Source organism: Monodelphis domestica, chromosome 3 (genome assembly GCF_027887165.1).
Source record: "Monodelphis domestica isolate mMonDom1 chromosome 3, mMonDom1.pri, whole genome shotgun sequence".
Taxonomy (NCBI): domain Eukaryota; kingdom Metazoa; phylum Chordata; class Mammalia; order Didelphimorphia; family Didelphidae; genus Monodelphis; species Monodelphis domestica.
In genome coordinates this window covers 500,565,151-500,584,944 of record NC_077229.1, presented here as the reverse complement: position 1 = coordinate 500,584,944, position 19,794 = coordinate 500,565,151, and the positions used below count along the sequence as shown (strand labels likewise).

The 19,794-nt window shown below is 34.6% G+C and overlaps 1 protein-coding gene across 2 annotated transcripts in view; it reads right to left on the bottom strand.

Annotated features, from left to right (window-relative positions):
• Positions 1–1,452: 1,452 nt before the first annotated feature.
• Positions 1,453–19,794, bottom strand: part of TRIM23 (tripartite motif containing 23) — a 48,514-nt gene continuing 30,172 nt past the window's right edge. For both annotated transcript variants that reach the window (XM_001366607.5, XM_016431321.2), the window contains 5 exons: positions 18,944–19,078; positions 13,872–14,001; positions 13,136–13,246; positions 8,326–8,450; positions 1,453–7,305 (listed from right to left, as the gene is read on the bottom strand). In XM_001366607.5, coding sequence (XP_001366644.4) covers positions 7,126–7,305; positions 8,326–8,450; positions 13,136–13,246; positions 13,872–14,001; positions 18,944–19,078 — 681 coding nt within the window. In that variant the 3' untranslated portion in view covers positions 1,453–7,125. The remainder of the gene's footprint in view (positions 7,306–8,325; positions 8,451–13,135; positions 13,247–13,871; positions 14,002–18,943; positions 19,079–19,794) is intronic.

Sequence of the window (19,794 nt, the reverse complement as noted above, 5' to 3'; positions counted from 1 at the left end):
GATTTGCCTTTTGCTTCTGTTTCCCCAGCTTTTAGCACAGTAACTGGCCTAGTAGGTGCTTAATGTGTCAACTAACTGTATTTGCATTAGTCCTCAAAAAAATGGATAACGAAGCTCATTTCCCTTCTCTTTAAAAAAAAAAAGTGAAGGGCTATTAGAATGATGTAATGCATACATAGCTGGGCATATTCACTATATCAATTGTTTTTGTCTGTGGGGAAGAGTTCAATTTCAGGAAGAAAGGTGTGTGTGTCTAACTTTAAATGATGATAAAATGTGTTTATACAAATTCAAGCTTCAAGCAATTTTTTTTAATCTACAGGAGAAATTTATAAATTAAACAAGTTTGCTTTCTCCACTCTATTCCTACCAAATCATTTCAAAAGTACTACTATTTTTTAAGAAATGTATTTGTTTTTGAAAATCTTTTGGCAAAACCAAATACACTAGAACTTTACATTTTTTATTCTGGGGTGTGTATTAAAATCCCACTGACAGGTCCGAAATAATGTGTATATTATAGTGAACAAGCTTTATATAGTTATAAAAAAACTGGTTTATTGCTCTATGATTTTATTATCAAGGGCAATTATATTCATAATATAAAGCATGGATTTGAAATAAAACTTAAAAAAACCACCATTACTAAACATTCAAATAAGTCAATCCACAAATAATCTTAAAACCTGTTCTTTGACTTCTTTCTCAATCCCTTGAGTCCCAATCCTGTCAACTGTTTCCAATCACCTCCTCCCTACACCACAACTGCCACCCCAGTATGTGAAACCATGAACCTGCAACACTATTACTGTGTAACAGTCTCTTTTTTTCCTGGTTTCTCTGCCTCTGCTTTCTCTCCCCTTTTCCAGTCTATATACCTGTGCATAAAACAACTTCCTCCCATCAGCTATGCACGGGTCTAACCAGTGTCCTGCTCCAAAAACTTTCAGTGGTTACTTATTTATCAACTACAAAGTGGAACTTCCCATACTTTGCTTAAGGCCTTGAACATCTGGTTCTGGCCAACTAGCTGTTTCCCTTCTCATCCTGCTTCTTCTCATCTTTAATTCATGAAGGCTGTTCCTCACACCTCTTCATTGCAGTCTGTAGAAATCCTTCCCTTTCTTTAAAGCTGAGCTCAGGAACTTCCTCCACAATGAAATGTCCCTTCATTCCGTGAGCACTCTTCTCATTTTCCTTGAACACTTTGGAGCTCTGCTTTAAGTATACTTCTTGTATGTGTGCATGTCAGATTCACATATCTAGCATAAGATTTTAAAGAAGGTATTTAAGCAGTATTTCTTTTAAGGGGTACTACACTTATTCCATCAGTAGAGCCTGTGGCTACTCTGCCAGCGGTCATAGTAAAGTCATCAGTCTTCTGCCCAAGTGTAACCCCACCCTTCCCTATCCCCACCAATGATGAGCACCCTTAACAAATGATCTCTTAAATTTGTTTCCAGATCTATGATTTTATTCATCCTTAAGACTACTGTGATACAGTAGAAAACACACCACCTATAAAGGTATAAAATCTGAGTCCGAATCTTGCCCATCTCTATTATTTCAGTGACCTTGGGAGTCATTAGGCTTCAACTTCCTTATAGGTAAAATGATGTGGTTATGTTCTGTGACCCACTGAAACCTCCCATATCTTTATCTTTATGACTAAAGTGAGTTGGAATTTTGAAATAGTGCTATTGCATGAGTGCCCTCATGCAAAACAAGCCTTTCTATGTATTATCTGAATTTTTCATTTCATAAAAATATAACTATTCAAACACAAATGAGCATAAATAGCATATTATTAATTAGCTAAATAATCCAATTTGGGATCATTCTCACTTAAGACTTCCCAGAGTCTTTCCTTATATCTTAAAAGAAAAACTTTTATTCTTTTCACCTTGCTTTTAAAAGTGTGAAGAGTAACAACGCCCTTGGTCTCCTTTTGTATTTCTCTCTTCTGCCCTTCCATAGAACAGTTACAAAAGAGAAAAGCAAGTATGCATAGGCCACCTTCTCCTACTGTTATTAGCACATCCAACTCATTCTTAATTTTACACAGATGAGTATTTTTCTTAGCAAAGCCCATATAACTAGCTCATAATTACTTGTCAGTCGGGAATTGTTTTCTGAAAGCATTTGGACCCTTAATAGAGCAAGAATGTTTTAAACAAGAATTTTGAATGGATTTTAAAGCCTGGTTGACAGTCTTTTATACTTTTCCTTAAGTTTGTTTTATATTTGTTCCACACAGAATTTTGTTTTCTTATTGCAAAGCTCCCAAGTGTACACTTACTAGATTCATTCATTTTAATTTTTTGTCACATCATAAAGCACTTATATCAATATCCTCCTTTAATACTATTAAGTTAAATAAGTGACAACACAAACAACTACATTTCTACACAGTTGTTAGCTATAGTATTCAATAGGCTAAACCACAAAGTTTACATAATAAACTTTAAATTTTCCATGACAATGATCTTAAATATATCCTAGCCAACCTATACTTATATTGAGACCAACTGAGTATTTTCGCCAGGATGGTATCACATTCCCATTTCCTAAACACAGCTATTGAGTTAAAAACCACACATCAAAAAGGGTAGTAATGGCTTCCACCTGATGACTGAGAAGAAACACTCTACTGTAGTATCAAACATACTGTATGGAATGTAAATCCTGATGCTGAGTGTTTGGGAAGTTCTTATTTGTACACGTTACAGCCAAATTTCAGTAACTATATTATGATAATGCTGTTATCTGTCACATGTCCATTTATTAGTTTTATAACAAATTCCAATAAAAAAAGAAAACATCAACTATTTAAGTCAGGATTAGAGACTTATCAAGAATTTAGCAGGGGTTTTGGAAGCTGTCTAGTCCAGCCCCTTCATGTTGGAAATTAAAAAACAGGCCCCAAGAGGTTTAATGACTTGGTCATAGGTATAAATTGCTGGAGCTGGAATCTGAACAAAGATCCTCTGACTTTGACTCTAGGTCTCTTTTCTTTGGACCATAAGGAGTACTAGTCACTAATACAGTAAAATGCACACAAGGATGAATATTACTCAGTAAGAATGACTTAAAATAAGCTTATAACCATATATATTAAACAGCTAATGTGTAATAATTGTTTTTACTAACAGCATTAAAAACAAACTCATTTTTAGTATCTTATAATGCTTCATATAAATACAGTAAAATCTATTGCAGATGTATATATGTATGTACACATTCATAAGTTAGATCGAGGGTATCAAAAGTACATACAACTACCCTGTATTCAAACTGGTCTTCTAGAGCAGAGGTGTCAAACGACCTGCAAAACTCTCTCAAGTGCTGCCTGAAACAGATTAAAATGTAAATGGGAAATATTTAATAAGACATATAAAAATACAATATAACACAGATAACGTTAATTTATGGTTTTCTAAGTGAATATGTGGCCAGCAGTTTGACACCACTGTTCTAGAAGAATAAAAATCCTTACACTTATAATAACTGTAATTATTTAATATATACAACACATGATGTTTTGAGGGACGCAAAGCAAGGTTAGACTTATGACTTCGTCTATATGGAGGGAACATATGAAGATCAATTTTTATTTAAATTTGTGTTAACCTCTTAGTGTTCCAAGTCACAAGTCATAAAATGGCCGGTGCATATAACACAATTCATGATGTTTCACAGGCCAGCCCTGAACTCAAGATCTTCTGGTCTCTCAGACTAGCCCTATATCTATTATGCTTTTCACAATAAAGAACTGGAAAGAAAAGGTCTCCTAACTCCTACTCTACTTGACAGTGACGTTTCACATATCTGAAGGATCATATCATAAGATGAAAAATTATATAGTGATCATATATAGGAACATAAGATTACTTAGAATCATAGATTGTGAGAGCTGTAAGGCAACACAGACATCCTCTAGTGAGAACTCATATTTTATATATGAGGGGACACACCAGAGAGGACACATCATTTGCTTAAACAGCAAATTATTGGGAAGCTGAGGATTAAAACTCAAGCCTCCAAGTTCTAGGTTTGCATATGTAGATCTGCAATCTACCCAAAGCCTATTATTTTTCCCAACATTTTTTTTCAATAAACAATTACATTAAATGACTTGTAAACTGCCAAGTAATTTACATGCTTGTTCTAAAATGTTTTATTTTTTTAGGAAACTCAGTGGGAAATATGTAAAATAATATCCACAGGAGAAAAAAAATGATATTTAAGCTTTTCTCTTCTTGTTCTTGGTGAACTGTCATTTTTATGAATTTTGAGTCTAGTTATAGGGACCTCTGTGAAATTTCAGTTTGTACCACTCCACAATATAGAATATGTTAATAATTGCTGACTTTTAAAAATATTTCACACAATTACTCATTGATGCTGTTTCAGGAAATAAATGGGAATTAGTTGCTTTTAAACTGAATAGACATTAAAAAGTTTAAGTATTGATGAGAAGCTGTGTATCCTGTAAAGAGTACTGTATTTCTGTTCAGAGGACTTTTATAACTAAGCTAAGGTAAGTGACTGTACCCAGTTTCCTCATCTGGAAAAAAAAGGAATCAGACTAGACATTCTCTGTGGTTCTTTCCAGCTGTCAATCTAATGATATTATGAAAAAAGAGGGGAGAAAGGGAGGAGAGAGAATCTGTGTGTGTGTGAGTGAGAGAGAGGGAGAGGCAGAGAGAGAGAGAGACTACAAGTGAGGAGACCCTGAGTTTTACTCACAGCTCTACAAACATAATCTTCAGCAATTAATGTAACTTCCCTGGGTTCTAGTTTATCTGTAAAATATGAGGTTTGGAGTAAATAATTTTTAGACATGGGAGACTTCTGATCTATGGTCTCAGTCCCTAACCAATACTAAACACAAAATTTCAACTTTTCTGACATTTAAATATTGCACTTAACTTACTTCCCAAACTACAATTTACTTCAGTTATTTACTTCATAACTGACGACACAAGGGTGATTTTTAAAAACCACAACATTTAGAAACAATCTTCTTAGGCAGTGAAAAAGAGCTAAACTATGTTTGCCAAAAGGTGGTAATTATAATAAATGAAGTTTAAAATATATCTTTAAAATTAAAAAAAAAAAAACCACACACCCAAAAACATAGACTGGAATATGTTTTAAGCTTGGAGAAGCACATTCCAAACCAGAAATTGAATTCAGTAAGATGCTAAGACTCTAAATTACTAAGTTAAAATTGGTCAAACACAATATACAAGTAAAGCAGTTCATAGAGAATAATAACTTATACAAAGAAAGCTAGTAAGAGTATCTAATAGCGAAAACAGTTCAAAAGCTCACAGGCAAATGCATTATTTTCACAGTTACTGGAATCAGTCAAATATTAAATAATTTACATTTCATAATAATACCTTTATGCACACACACGCAAACATACACGCACACTACAATTATAGCAGAGCATTTACTTTAGGCTGACAAAGTAAAAGATGAAATACGATTAAATATTATTTACATGTTTCCAGAAGCCATTAAAGGCTTCTTCTGAATGATTTCTTTAAATAATTAAAAACTTTCTTGTCTTTAAGCAAATAAAAATACATTTTACATCAATAAAGGGAAAAAAACAAATTGCTACTTAAAGGTCACAGTTTTATCCTTTAAGTCATTCACTTGGAATTCCTATTCATGAGAATTGCACTGAACATATTGGATAGAATGAAAAATTAAACTTCATCCTAAAGAAACCAGGTAGGGCTCTGTTAAAAAAACGGACACAATGACATATCAATCCATATATATCTTTTACATAATAAATCATGCTTACACAATAAGATAATAACTTTAAAATATGAAAAACTGGAACCAAAAAAATCCACTAACATGTTTAACCTTTTACTCAAAACACTGTATGATCAAATTGGATGTAAACATTTTAATTTTGTAATTTTCTTCTCTTTTCTCTTTCTACATGCAACATCCCCGATTTAAATTTTCAAGACCTTTATTGTTAAAACAAGAGAGTGGACCTTATCATACAATGTTATGAGAAATGTACTTATACTGAGAAAATATTTGCTTAAACAAGACATTTTATAATTTGAACATTTTCCTATACCATAAAAGGCTTTTTCCTATTTGAATTTCTAAGTATCTTTTCATCAAAGCCCACACTCTGGTTTCATCTCTACGTTTCAGTAAGTTTGCTACATTTTTCAATATAGATGCGACAGCAGCTACATTGAAAGAAAGGTGGTACATCAAAGATGCAAGTTAGTATTTTGAGAAACCACTAATGGCTTAGGGGATTCTGAAAACAGAAAGGACCACCAACATGGGGCACTGGCCTAGAAGTAGCAAACAGCTTACTGTTTACAGGATCAGGCCTGCCAATGGATCTTTCCTAATCATGGATGAACTAGAAATCATCTGACCTTCACAGCTTATGTACACAATGTAACCCAAATAAGTGCTCATTTGTCCTGGTATACAGACTATGCAGATAAAATTTTATTAAGTCTCATTGTATTATAAAGTATTATACTTTAGTTTAGGTTTTTAACAAAGAAATAAGTATAAAATACTTTTTTATAATTTTAGAGTTTAGTTTTAAAAGTTAAAGGTTTTTGCTTCACCGAGCATGAAAAAGTTAGGTTGAAGAGTCTTACATCAGTGAAAGATGCAGTTTGCTTTTGGTCTCATTAAGTCACTCTTTTCCAAAGGGAAACGGTATGATAATTAACTGAAAAAGTAATTTTAGAGGAATAGTTGTACTTTCCTAATTGCATCACTAAGGTTTAATGTAGGACCTGGACAACATAATGTGTAATTTAACCTTCTTTCCTTTTTTTCCAACACACTAGTAGCAAATACACTGAAAACTCAAATGTCCAAATTCACTTAAAAAGATGCGAATTCAAGGTACCCTTATAACCAACTTAAACTACTAAGGAAAACATTTTAGGTAACTCTCAAGAATATAAAAAAGAACTGAATTCCCAATGGGAGATAGAAACATTTTGTTCTGTAAACACAATGCTAGATTAACTGCCATCTTCAAGATGTAGAATTTATTACAATCTGACATGTGCAAAATAACAGTTAATCACAAACTAAACTGATGTGAATTTAAGCTACATCCAGTACACCTGCAGCCACAAGTTGCCTTGAAAGCCAGTCCAGTCCTTCATAGAGTCCCATCCCGCTTCGTGCATCACAGCCCTGAATATACCAGCTACGACCACAGCAGAGTTTATGGAGACTAAGAAGTTCTGTTATTTCTTCTACCGAAAGTGCTCCTGCAACATCCTGTAAGAAATTTATAAGTGTTCTCATGGTAAATCCATTCATCCAAATAAAATTTTCTAATTATTTTTGATGTGCTACAACACTCATTCTAAATTCTAAATCCAGATTTCATTAATTGAAAATGAAAGATTCACCATGGCCCACAATTACAATCAAATGCATTACAAGACAGGAAAAAAAATAAATATTTCTCCCAAAAGTGAACCAAAAAATATTTATATGAAAAATTTGAAATTAATATAAAGCAGTTGAGACTTGAGTTCTTAAAGTCATATTCACCAAGTTAGCTGAAATTATAATTGTGATTTACAAATTTACTAAAAAGAAAATCTAAATAGATTTTACAATAATTCAGTTTGTAAGGGAAATCATTACTAGCATTTAAATTAAGAAGTTGCTAAATAAAATTATTTATCTCATAACTTTCTCTTTTTTTAAAAACCCTTACCTTAATAAGTATTGGTTCTCAGGGAGAAGACTAGTAAGGACTAGACAATTGGGGTTAAGTGACTAGACCAGGGTCACACAGCTAGAAGGTACATCTGAGATCACATTTGAATCCAGGACCTCCCTTTTCCAGGTCTGGCTCTCCATCCATTGAGCCACCTAATTGACCCACCTCATTTGAGTTCCAATTTAAGGGTGCACAGTTTCAAGAGCCCTTCCAATGCAAAGCATACATGATTTTCATGAGATGCTATGAATGGGGGTAAAAAAAAAAAGAGTTCTATGGTAACCAATCTATTTATTGGTAAGCTAATCTACTTCCTAAGGATGACTGGCGGAGATTATTAGTTTGCACTGAGGTGACGAGGCCTCGTGGGTCTGGGGTCGCATGGAAGCCAACAAAAACACCAGAAGATATTAAAAGAAGCAGTAGTTCTTTCTTTGTCTATTGAATAATCATTATTTTTAACTCTTCCCAATTACCTTCAGCCACTGAATCCTTAAAGTCAAAAGAAAATGCAAGAAAATATAACAAGATAGCAAGAAAAGTTTCTAATACCAGCTATCTCATACCTGTTTATTTGCAAATATCAGCAGCAAAGCATCCCTCAGTTCTTTTTCAGTCAATAACTTTGCAAGTTCACTGTGTGCTTCGTTTATTCTGTCCCTGTGACTGCTATCAATAACAAATACAACAGCTAACAAAAGAAACACAAGAACATTAACTAAAGACATTTAATTATTATTATAAAAAAATAACTTTAAATAACAAGCCACATACTTTAGCATATAACTTTCTACTTGGGATCTGAATATCACCCACATTTGCCAGATAACACATATTTCAGAACGTTCTGAAAGGTTACACAAGAAATATTTTGTACAATTTATATAGGTACTTCACTTCAAAAATACTTCAAAGTGTTTTAAAATATCAAAAATAAGTCATAATAACATGTAACATAACCTAAGTTTTGGTCCTTTGCACTAATCTGTTGTAATTGGGCAAATTACTTATCCTGGCTTCCTTGCACCTACAAAATTTGAAAGAGATAAACTGTTTGCCCTTTGAAAATAAAATTCTATTATTCTATTTTAAAATTAATATCTAACAATAACAACAAAAACTACTTTCTGTCATTCTCCAAGTATGGGGTGGTAATAGAATGCCAGCTTCAAAGCCAAGAAAAACTCAGTTCAAGTCTTACTTCTGACACATCTTGGTTGGGTGAGCCTGAACAAGTTATTTTATTTTATCTTTTTAAAAATGTTTACCTTCTGTCCGAGTAACAAAGACAGAAAAGCAAAGACTAGGCAATTGGGGTTAAGTGACTTTCCCGAGGTCACACAAGTAGCAAATACCATATTGAACCCAAGTCTTCCAAACTCCAGGCATGCTGTTCTACCCCCAGTGCTACCTAGCTGACCCTAGAGCAAGTCATTTTGACCTCTTTTGGTACTCTGGGAAACTCAGTAAGTTGTAGAGTTGTAGAGAAGTTGAAGACATGGAATGCTGGGGGAAGCTCCAGGATCAATGAAATCACAAGACCTCTTCCTATCCCTCAGATGAAGATCAGTAAGAAAAAGTCATTTTTTTATGGCACATCTCTCCACTTTCAATACTTGTTCAGAAGTGTGATACATTTGACTTAGCTTGTGAACACTCAGAATGAGGAAAGCAGTGAATAACAGTAACAGCCATAGGTTGAACAAGTAAGAGGGCAGCTAGGTGGCTCAGAAGGTTGAGAGCCTAGAGCAGGAAGGTCCTAGGTTCAAATCTGGATTAAGATGTCTTTGGTAAAATATTGTATGTAATCTAATCTATTACAATAGGGGAAGATTATAAAGCTTATTTTGACAGTGAGGAGAAATGAAAAGAAAGAAAGGATGGGAGAACATATAGGAGGCTATTACAATAGTTCAAAAGTGGAGTAAAGGCTTGAACTAGGATAGTAGCAATAAAAGTGTGAAAAGAGAGATGAACACTAACGAATAATGAAACATACTTGTTTCCTCTAAGCAGAGTGATAGGAATATATGGAACCAGATTAATACATCTAATGTCAGATCACAGAATCATAGATTTAAAGCTGTAAGGACCCTTAGAGACCAACAAATCTATCTATCTCCCTCATTGTAAAGTTGAGGAAAATGAGGCTCATAAAGATTAAGTGATTAGCCAAGTATCATACAACTATTAAGTATTTGGCTGTTTTGGTTTAACCATTTTCCTTTTTTATAGTGGAATTCAATTCTAGGTCTAGGAGAGGCCACAGAAGCCTATGCTTAAAAATTACTAGAATATAAAAAAGAAAAATCATTAATAATTTTTGTTTAAAAAAAAGGTAGATGTAGAAGCCATTAGCACATGGCAAAAGGAGTGCATTGGAAGGATGAAGAGGAATATAGTTAAGAATGGCTGAGATAGAGAAATATGAGATATGGGAAAAGACTTCAATGAAAGGTCAATTTGGCTTTGGACATGCAAGATTTTACATGTAGCAGAAGATAATATCCAATCAAAACCAGAACTACACTTCTGGATGGTTTTTATTTAACTAATTCCTAGGAAAATAGTGGGTTGCTAAAAAGGAGAGGTTTGTTTAGAGGATTTGCATATACTGTATCAAAACAAAAAAGTACCAATATTTGTAGGGAAAAAAGAAGCTAAATAATCTACTAAAATTGAAACTTAAAAGGGATAAATGTAAAGTCTTTATACTTATATTAAAAAAATTTAGGGGGCTCAGTGGATTGAGAGCAAGGCCTTAGAGACAGGAGGTCCTAGATTCAAATCTGACCTCAGACACTTTCTAACTGTGTGACCCTGGGCAAGTCACTTGACCCCCATTGCCTAGCCCTTACCGCTCTTCTGCCTTGGAGCCAATACACAATATTGATTCTAAGACGGAAGGTAACCCTTACCTTAATAAAAAAATTTAACTTCACATTCATGACCAGATGATAGTTCACCTAAAAAAGATTTGGGTATTTTAGAGAACTAAAAGCTCAATTAAGGGGAGATGAAAAGTATGAAAACACTGCTAAGAATGTTAATGTAATCTTCTGATAATATTAAGAGAGAAAGTGTATCCAAAAAAATAAAATGCTGTGGTTCCATCAAACTCTGCCCAAGTTAAGACATCCTGGAATAATTTGTTCAAGTCTAGACATGACATTTTAGGAAGGATACAGGAAGAGTAAGTTAGAAAGTATTCAGAGAAAGGCAATCAGAATAGTAAAGAGACTTAAGATGAGGGTACGTGAAGGAATTATAGATGTTTGGCCTCAAGAACAGAAAATTTGGGAGTAGAAGGGAAGGAAATACAGAGAGAGGCCAGCTTAGGCTTGATATGAAAATTTTCCTTACATTTAATATATTAATACAAAATACAATACAAATACATGTATTTCCTTACATTTAAAGACAGCCAAAAGTAGGATGGGTCAATTTAGAACTACTGAGCATCCTATCTTCTAATGAGAAATCTTCAAGCAATCTTTCAGTAGAAGTTGGCCTGTTTAATCGAGTACCTTTTTCAATGTTAAAGATACCACGATTTGGAGTGAATGGACCTATGTTCGAATGTTACCACTGCTAATTATTACTTTTATGTTAGAGGTTCATAAGCTTTTTTTGAGTCACGGATCCCTGTCTAGTTCACAGACCCCAGGTTAAGAATCTATAGGTTTTTTTTATCTTTACTGGCCTTATTTTCCTCATCTACAAAATGCATTGTTAAAACAATGGATAAAAACAGAGAAATTAAGAAAATCCCTATTCTCAAGACGCTCACACTTTAATTAGGGGATACAATGTTGAGAAGTAAGGCAAATGGAAAGGTCCTAAGGGAAGAGTTGTTGGGTAGATGGGAAAGCCCAGGGATCTTCAAGTTGTATCAGTATGTCAAACAATTATGTTCAGTCAAGGCATATGGTAACACCTGGAAGACACTAACATCAGTGGCCGGGTAAACAATAAATTCCAGTGGTCCTCCAACTCAGTTAAAAAAAGGATCAGAAATGGTAACTCCCATTTTTTTCAAGAGATATAAGTCAAGCAGCCTAGATATCACAAGTCCCAGACTACAGGAGGACAAGCAGGGGGTAAGAGAACCAAGGTGGCAGGTCTTCTTGGTGCCTAAATGGTCCAGGATGGGTACTGGGTGGCCTATAGCAAAAGGAAAGGGTAATATAAGGAAAAGGCTTTCCTGGTGAGAATCAGCCTACCCAGAACAGATCTAAAGTAGCCCAGGCTTTGGGACAAGGAAGGTTGGTAAAAGGAAGGAAAAGAATACAACATGTAGACCGATATATAAATATGAAATAGATTTCCTGATCCCCCACAGTTGTTAGTTGCACACACTCCCAACTCACAGAAATGTTTTGTATCTAGTTGGTATACAAAATGCACAGAAAATAAATACGAAGTAATTTCGGATGGAAGTGGGATAGAAAGAGATTAACTAGAGGAATTAAGAGAGGCCTGCTGTCTGGAGGCCTTTTGAAAAGAAGAATTCTGGGTATGGGAGATCGTTTTATGCAAAGGCTTTCAGGGGGTTGCTGTGGGGTAGTCCAGACTCCCACAGGAGAATGCACAATGATGGATGGGACACAGCTTTCTATTCAACCCACAGCACAGGTTTCACAGGATAAACTGTTCCCCCATGGCTGAGGTTTAGCTTCATTTTATACCCTCATGATCACACATTTACTTGGCATAAGGAAAATCAAGATGAACAGTTTGGCTGGAAGGTAGAGCACATGAAGGAGAATAATATGTAAACAGCCTAAAAAAATAAGCTGGAATCAGATTATGAAGGGTTTTAAATGCTAATTAGAGGAGCTTGGGTATGATCCTAGTGGCAACTGAGGAAAATTTCCTAAATGGGAGAATTAACATGGTTACATCTGTGCTTTATTCAGAAATGTTTTATTTACAAATACAGAATCCTAATTACTGAATGTTTATAACCTGTTCTATGTTTTTCATATAGTTTATATTTTCAATAAACACACTACACAGATATACACTCCAAAATGATATGAACTAAGTGCCCAGGCAAAAAGATCTTGACTTGATGCTTAAAAAAGAAAGTATTTAAAAAATAAGACAAATCCTAGGGTAACAGCATGAGTTCAAATACCTAATAATCACTACTTCATACAATTAATATTTCACATACATGAAAGTGACCATTAAAGTATTTTGTGAATTCACTATTTTTTTTCCATTTAAAATTAAGAGCATTTTCAAAATTTACATAGCAATGTGAACATGGAATGAAGTGTTTTCAAAAAGAGCTAATTTCTACATATGGTCATCTAAAAAAAATCCCGAAACATAGGTGAGATAATGAAAATTGTGGTTATTCCTACCTACCTTGGGTATTGAGATAATAATGTTTCCATAATGGCCTTAGTTTGTGTTTACCTCCTACATCCCAAATAGTAAATTTTAGGTTTTTATATTCTACAGTTTCCACATTAAATCCTGTTGAAAGAAAAACTTTTATTTGTATGCAATACTCATACTCCTAATGAATTAAAAAAAAAACACAAGCAACACATGAAAGGCAAGATTCACTTCACTTCAAAATGGATTTCCTTTGAAGACACCTATTGAGTCACAGAATGTACACTGCTACAGGTTCAACCAGTATCCATTCTGAGAACCTCCACTTCTACCTTCAGTTGTCCCCAAAGTCCATCAACAGTTCCCTAACCCCTCTCCTCTATTAGCCATCACTTCCAAGGAACTCAAAGATGGAATCTAAAGATAAGATAACCTATTCAGATTAACATGAGAAACCTAAATCAGTGAGCTTATCCTTCTGTAGGAGCTGAAATGTGCCTAGGTAAGTAGTGGTTACTTTTAATGTGCTTTGCCAAAGAACAAATATTAAGCCTATGAAGTCAGGTTCTAGAGTACTAATATTTCAAAACACATTATGGTCTTATATGGTCTGGCCCAGAAACCTTACTAACAATGTGTTTATGGGGAAATGCATTCTAAAGGCCAAACGGTCCATTGAAACACAAATTTTTGAAAGGTAAGCAATTCCTTTTGTAAATCTGATTATGAAATGTCTTCTGGATTAGAAAGCACTCATACTTACCAATTGTTGGAATAGGTTGCATGAATTCATCTTGTTTTAACTTAAATAAAATGGTAGTTTTTCCAGCACCATCTAATCCTAAAGTTACAACTCGAATTTCCATTTTAGGCCCAATGTGAACTCTGTTATCCTATGATTTAAGAGAAATTAATTTTTTTATATTTTTGAGATGATGGCCTATAATTAATATTTGTATTCATGAGGAAATTAGTCAAGATTAATTTTGAAATCTATTCAATAATTTAAATATTATTACTCTCTCACTCACATGGAAATGACACAAGAAATTAAATGACACCTTAATATGGCAGCTCTAAAATTCTATGGGACTATATAATAATTACAATTCATTTTAAACTCAATTGTAAAATTTACTTCAATTAGAAAAAGATTGGTCAGAAACAAGAAAAATATACATTAAAGCATGAGCTCCTAAATTTGCCTACAAATTTTTGCTCTATTAATTTTCCATACCATTTGAAAGAAGCAAAGCAGCAATTTGGAGCCTCAAATGATCATTTATATTTTGTTTTTCATAAAATGGCACAATAATGCTACATTCAAACTCCAAATTACTAAAAATTAACATTTCAATTAAGTAATTTAAAATTTAACATAGCAGAATGCCATATAAAACAACTGGCAGGAAGTCAGGAGATTTAAGAGTCCTTTGAAAAGAGAGAAATCAATATTCAAAACAGTTTAAAGAGAAGATGCCAAATAATTTGAAAGCACACAAAGTATTTTTATGCAAAAAGGACATGAACTACATAGGACAACAAAAACCACAAAAGTAATTGTGAAAAAATGTCCGTTCTCTTATTTTCAGCATCTTCAAATGTGCATATAGAATTTTTTAGATATGAAAAAGCAATTTCTGATTAAAAAAAGACAGGTAGTTTTTGATATACTAAATGAAACTTATTAGAGAACTCTGTACTTAATATATATGTCCTTCTTCTCTTCCCCATTGGAATATAAACTTGAGAATAAGGACTCTCACTCTCTATATTTGTATCCCAGGATCAAGCATATGGTTTGAAGAAAGGATAGGCAGGAGAATAGTTAAGACAGTATTGCAATAATCTACAGAGGAAGTAACAGTAACCCAAACTAGAGTGGATACTAACAATTGAAATTCCAAGGAAGAAATTAAAATACTACATTTCTTTTCTTACTTTTTTTTTTAACCCTTACCTTCTGTCTTAGATACTGTGTATTGGTTCCAAGACAGAAGAGGGATAAGGGCTAGGCAATGGGACATTAAGGGACTTGCCCAGGGTCACACAGCTAGGAAGTGTCCGAGGTCAGATTTAAACCCAGGACCTCCAGTTCTCTAGGCTGGTTCTCAATCCAGTGAGCCAGCCAGCTGCTCCCAAAATATTTCATTTCTGAAAATTAAAAAATAAATGGAGGTTCTTCATATGAGCAACAAGATAAAACTCCAATCCCCACAACTTCTCCAAAACAGAAATTATACACTAAAGACAAAGCACCTTCAGCAATCTCCACGGTCTATAACACTCAGAATCTGAAAGGTGTTTAAAAACAAGCAAAAAAAACCCTAACCTGGCATTCATTTAACTTAAGCTCTCAGTGCCCCATCCTAACTTCCCACACTACACTATAACAGGGAGGCTGCACAAAGAGCCCCAAGGACTAGACCTACACTTACAACAAAATCCATTCCTAGGCCCTAGTGCCCCCATCCACTTTAAATACCATGGATATCCTGGCTCCAGGCTGTACAAGTTTACCAGGAACACAGCAAGAAGGTACTCTATCTACTAGACTATTTTCATGAAACAAAGATAGTCCTCATTTCTTAACCAGGGAAAGAAGAAGAGACAAAAAGAAAACAAAAAGCAATATTGTGATTGAATTTTGACTCAAAAATTCAACAAAATTCTATCAAATAATAGTGATCTAGCCACGAAATCATTCATTATGATTAAGTAGCATTAATACCAGAGATAAAAGGATGACTCAGCATTAGGAAAACAGTATGATTAATTGCATTAAAAACCAAACATTCAAAACCACGTTATCATCTCTGTAAATGCAGAAAAGGCCTTTGGCAAACTGAAGAAGTTTTATGCTAAAAACTCTACAAAATATAAGCAGAGAGGGGTTTTTTAACAATAGCATAAAGAGCATCTATCTAAAACCAAATGCAAAAATCACATGCAATGAGGGCAAACTATAACCTTTTCCAATAAATAGGTGTGAAGCATATTTGATTGCTTGAGAGTCAGGTCCAGAGACAGAAGGTCCTGGGCTCAAATCTGGCCTCAGACACTTCCTAGATGTGATACCTTGGGCAAGTCACATAACCCCATTGCCTAGCCCTTACCACCCTTCTGCCTTAGAACCATTACCCAGTATTGATTCTAATATGGAAAATAAAGATTTAAAAAAGAGATTTGTATGTAGAATTTAAATAACAGAAAAACAGTTATTACTTACACTAGGCCATGCCAACATAAAACAACAATAGTACCAAAATTAATTTATATTTTTAATTCTATCAAATAAATACTTTTAATTAAAAAAATAAAATATCTGGAACATCAAGGGAAATAATGAAAAGTAGTTAAAGGGGAGACAACTACATTATAAAACAAATCATCAAATAATTTAGTATTAGTTAAAAAATAAGAACTCAGAGGCAGCTGGGTGGCTTAGTGGATTGAGAGTCAGGCCTAGAGACGGGAGGTCCTAGGTTCAAATCTGGCCTCAGCCACTTCCTAACTGTGTAACCCTGGGCAAGTCACTTAACATCTAGCCCTTACCACTCTTCTGCCTTAGAACCAATGGTATTAATTCTAAGATAAAAGGTAAGGGTTTAAAAAAATATATTCTTGGTGGACCTATGAAATGGTACAACCATTTTAGAAATCTATTTTAAATTATGCAAATAAAGTAAAATGTCTACACCTTTTAACCAGAGAATCCATTACCACAAGGAAGTCATCAAAGTCCCCATTTTACTTTCAAATTTTTAAAGCAGCACGTTTGTGACAGCTAAGAATTGGAAACAAAGTGAATATCCACTTATTGTGAAATGGCTAAACAAAAAATTGTGTTCCATGAATGTGAGTATTATTATGCTAATTAGGTATGAAATGAACAGAGAAATACGTAAGGATCACTAGGAACGGATACAGCGTAAAGTAAGCAGAACCAAAAAAACATATACACTGTAATTATAACAATGAAAACCGAAGTAATTACACACCAAAAATCAAAAGTAAATGCAACAAAATTTTAAAAATTGTAAGAACAAACTTAATTAAGTAGTTTTTAATTACCTATCATCCTTATTCTTCTACAATATTTGATAAGTTGTAACCATGTGACTTAAATAAGGATGGAATAGGAATAGTATTAAAAGCTTCACAAAAATGAAAGTGTCTATACACATCTATTTACTTTGCCATACACTCCAGAGGTTGAAACTTGAGAAAAATGGGCCCCCCAGTCTTGCAGAGTCATAACCCAGTCACCCAAGAAGGGACTTGTAAAAGGAGAAGAGTGGGAGATACCCAGTCATAACCCTCATTATTGGAATCTATTCTTAAAATCTATTTCATCAACTTGTTCAGGAACCCTGCTCAGAATATGCATTCAGAAGCTATGTTCTAAATACCAGACTCTGTTCATAGCCTCTGTGGAATCAATGTACATGTACAAAAAAATCTAGGTAATATGGAAACTGGGTGTCTCAGATCACACGGTGTGGGAGAGAATTTTGGGAAAGAAAAGCAGGTTTGCAGCAAGGAGAAATGGAATTGAAAAACCTACGGAAACAGGGGGAAGTAAACGTGCTTGGAATTTGGAAGGGGTAAGTGCCAATTGCCGGCCGAGAGGGAGAGCTGTTTGGAAGCTATGGACCTGAAGTCAGCTCGGAGATTCACTGCTAACCTCCTGAGGACTGCGAACCCTTTCAACCCCATTCCTGTTACCCGTTTATCACCAGCTAGAAGCTGCTGCCTGATTTAATTATGCTGCTTTTGTCAGAAGATCCAAGTTGAGAGGAGAAGCTGATTGGACAGGGGGAATTGTCTCAGAGAGGACTTCCTCTCTGAGGTGATGGAATTGCTTCAGACTCCAGTACCTGTGTTAATCATCTATATTCCCGAAAGACTCAGAAACTTGTATGGGTTTTATTTAGGGAAGATAGATAGCAAGGGGATCTATAGAGAGAAAAGTGAGGTTAGGCCCAGCTGGCCAGGCAAAGAACATACATTGTGAAAAGTCAGATTTGGGATCTTAAGCTAGACAACCTTGTGACAGGGATTCACCTTCAAGCCACTTACCTAAATTCCTCCCTGTTACCTTCTTAAATAAACCTTTGTTGTTTAATACACAGTCGGATATGATTTCCTTTGGTTTAAGACTGAGCTCTGTCAGACTAGGTCAGTCACATCCTAGTCACCTGTTACAATCATAGTGACATAGTCTCTCTTCACATTTAAAGTTTGTATTAGCCCAAGACAGAGAGAGAAGCCATCTTTGCTCTCTGAGTATAGAAGGAGCTGCCCTGCCAGACCAGGTTACATTTATTCCTGGTCACCTGTTACATCATTGCAGTAGCTTCTCCTTTTCCCATTTAACAACAGACAGGGCATGACTGCAGGACTCGGACGTGTACTTTGTGCCCACAAAATAAAAGTCAGATCATGGAATTTTGGCTCAGTTCTTTTTATTTCTTTCAAGATAAAACATAACATGAAGGAATGAGAGAACACTCTTAAACCACCCTTTTGTGGAGGCGAGAGGCCCACAGGTATATAAAGTGCACATTTTTGTTACTTTTCACTGTACTGACCAATTGTGTTGATTTTTTTCTTTTTTGGATCTCTAAAAATACTCTTTATTATGTGGGATGGCTTATATATTCTGGGAGGAGGAAAGAGAAGAATACTTGTGGTAACTGTGTTAATGAAAGAAATAGAAGTTATTAACAAAAACCATTTAAAATTAATTATATTGATGAAAAGAAATCAGTTTATCCAAATGTGATTATAAGTAGAGATGCCTAAATATGAGACACATGTTGAAAAACCTACCTTAGTAAAAGTGACAGGAATACTAGCATCCAGCTGGATATGGTCTGCAACTTCAGAAAACTGTTGCTGCTGTTTTTGTAAAGTTTCAAGTAATCTGGTAATTTCTTGTTTTGCCAAGACCACTCTGCAATCATCCTAAATAGAAAAAGAGAGAAATCACATTTCATAAAGAATTTTTATTAAGGGTGATTTGGTTTGAAAGATGAGATTAAACTGACAGGCAACTTATTTTTAAAAAATTTAAATCAATGCCCTTTGCTTTTGAGTCATAATCCTTACTAGAAATATTCATTATAATGGTTCTAAATGATAACAAAAAGGAGACAGCACAATGTTGGAAAGAGCTGGGTTTAAATCATGGTTCTAACCTTTACTAACTATACTATCATAATCAAGTCATTTACATCTCCGAGCTTACCTCCCCTTCTGTAAAAAGGGGCCAAAAATATTTGCTCTACCCAATTAACAGGGTTGTTATGAAGAAAGAGCACTATTAACTTTAAAACACTACAAAAGTATAATTACTATTTATATGAATTTATTATTTATATACGATAACAAAATGAACTCTTTCCCCTCCCCCCTCAACAGTAGGTCATTGTTTCAATTTGCATTTCTAGTCAGATTTGTGTTGATTCAACAAAGGGGTAAAATTGGAAGTTTAGCAGTGTGGAGACTCCCAAAGTGATCAGGAACTCCTGGGCCAAAACCAACAGAGAAGAAGTCTCCCAGAGGGGCCAGGAACCTGGAATCAGAACTCTGAGAAAAGGCTTTTAACAGGGATACATTGAAATTTTGATTTCATACCCTTCTAACCTAAGAATTGGGGTCTAGAGCATGAAACCAGACCA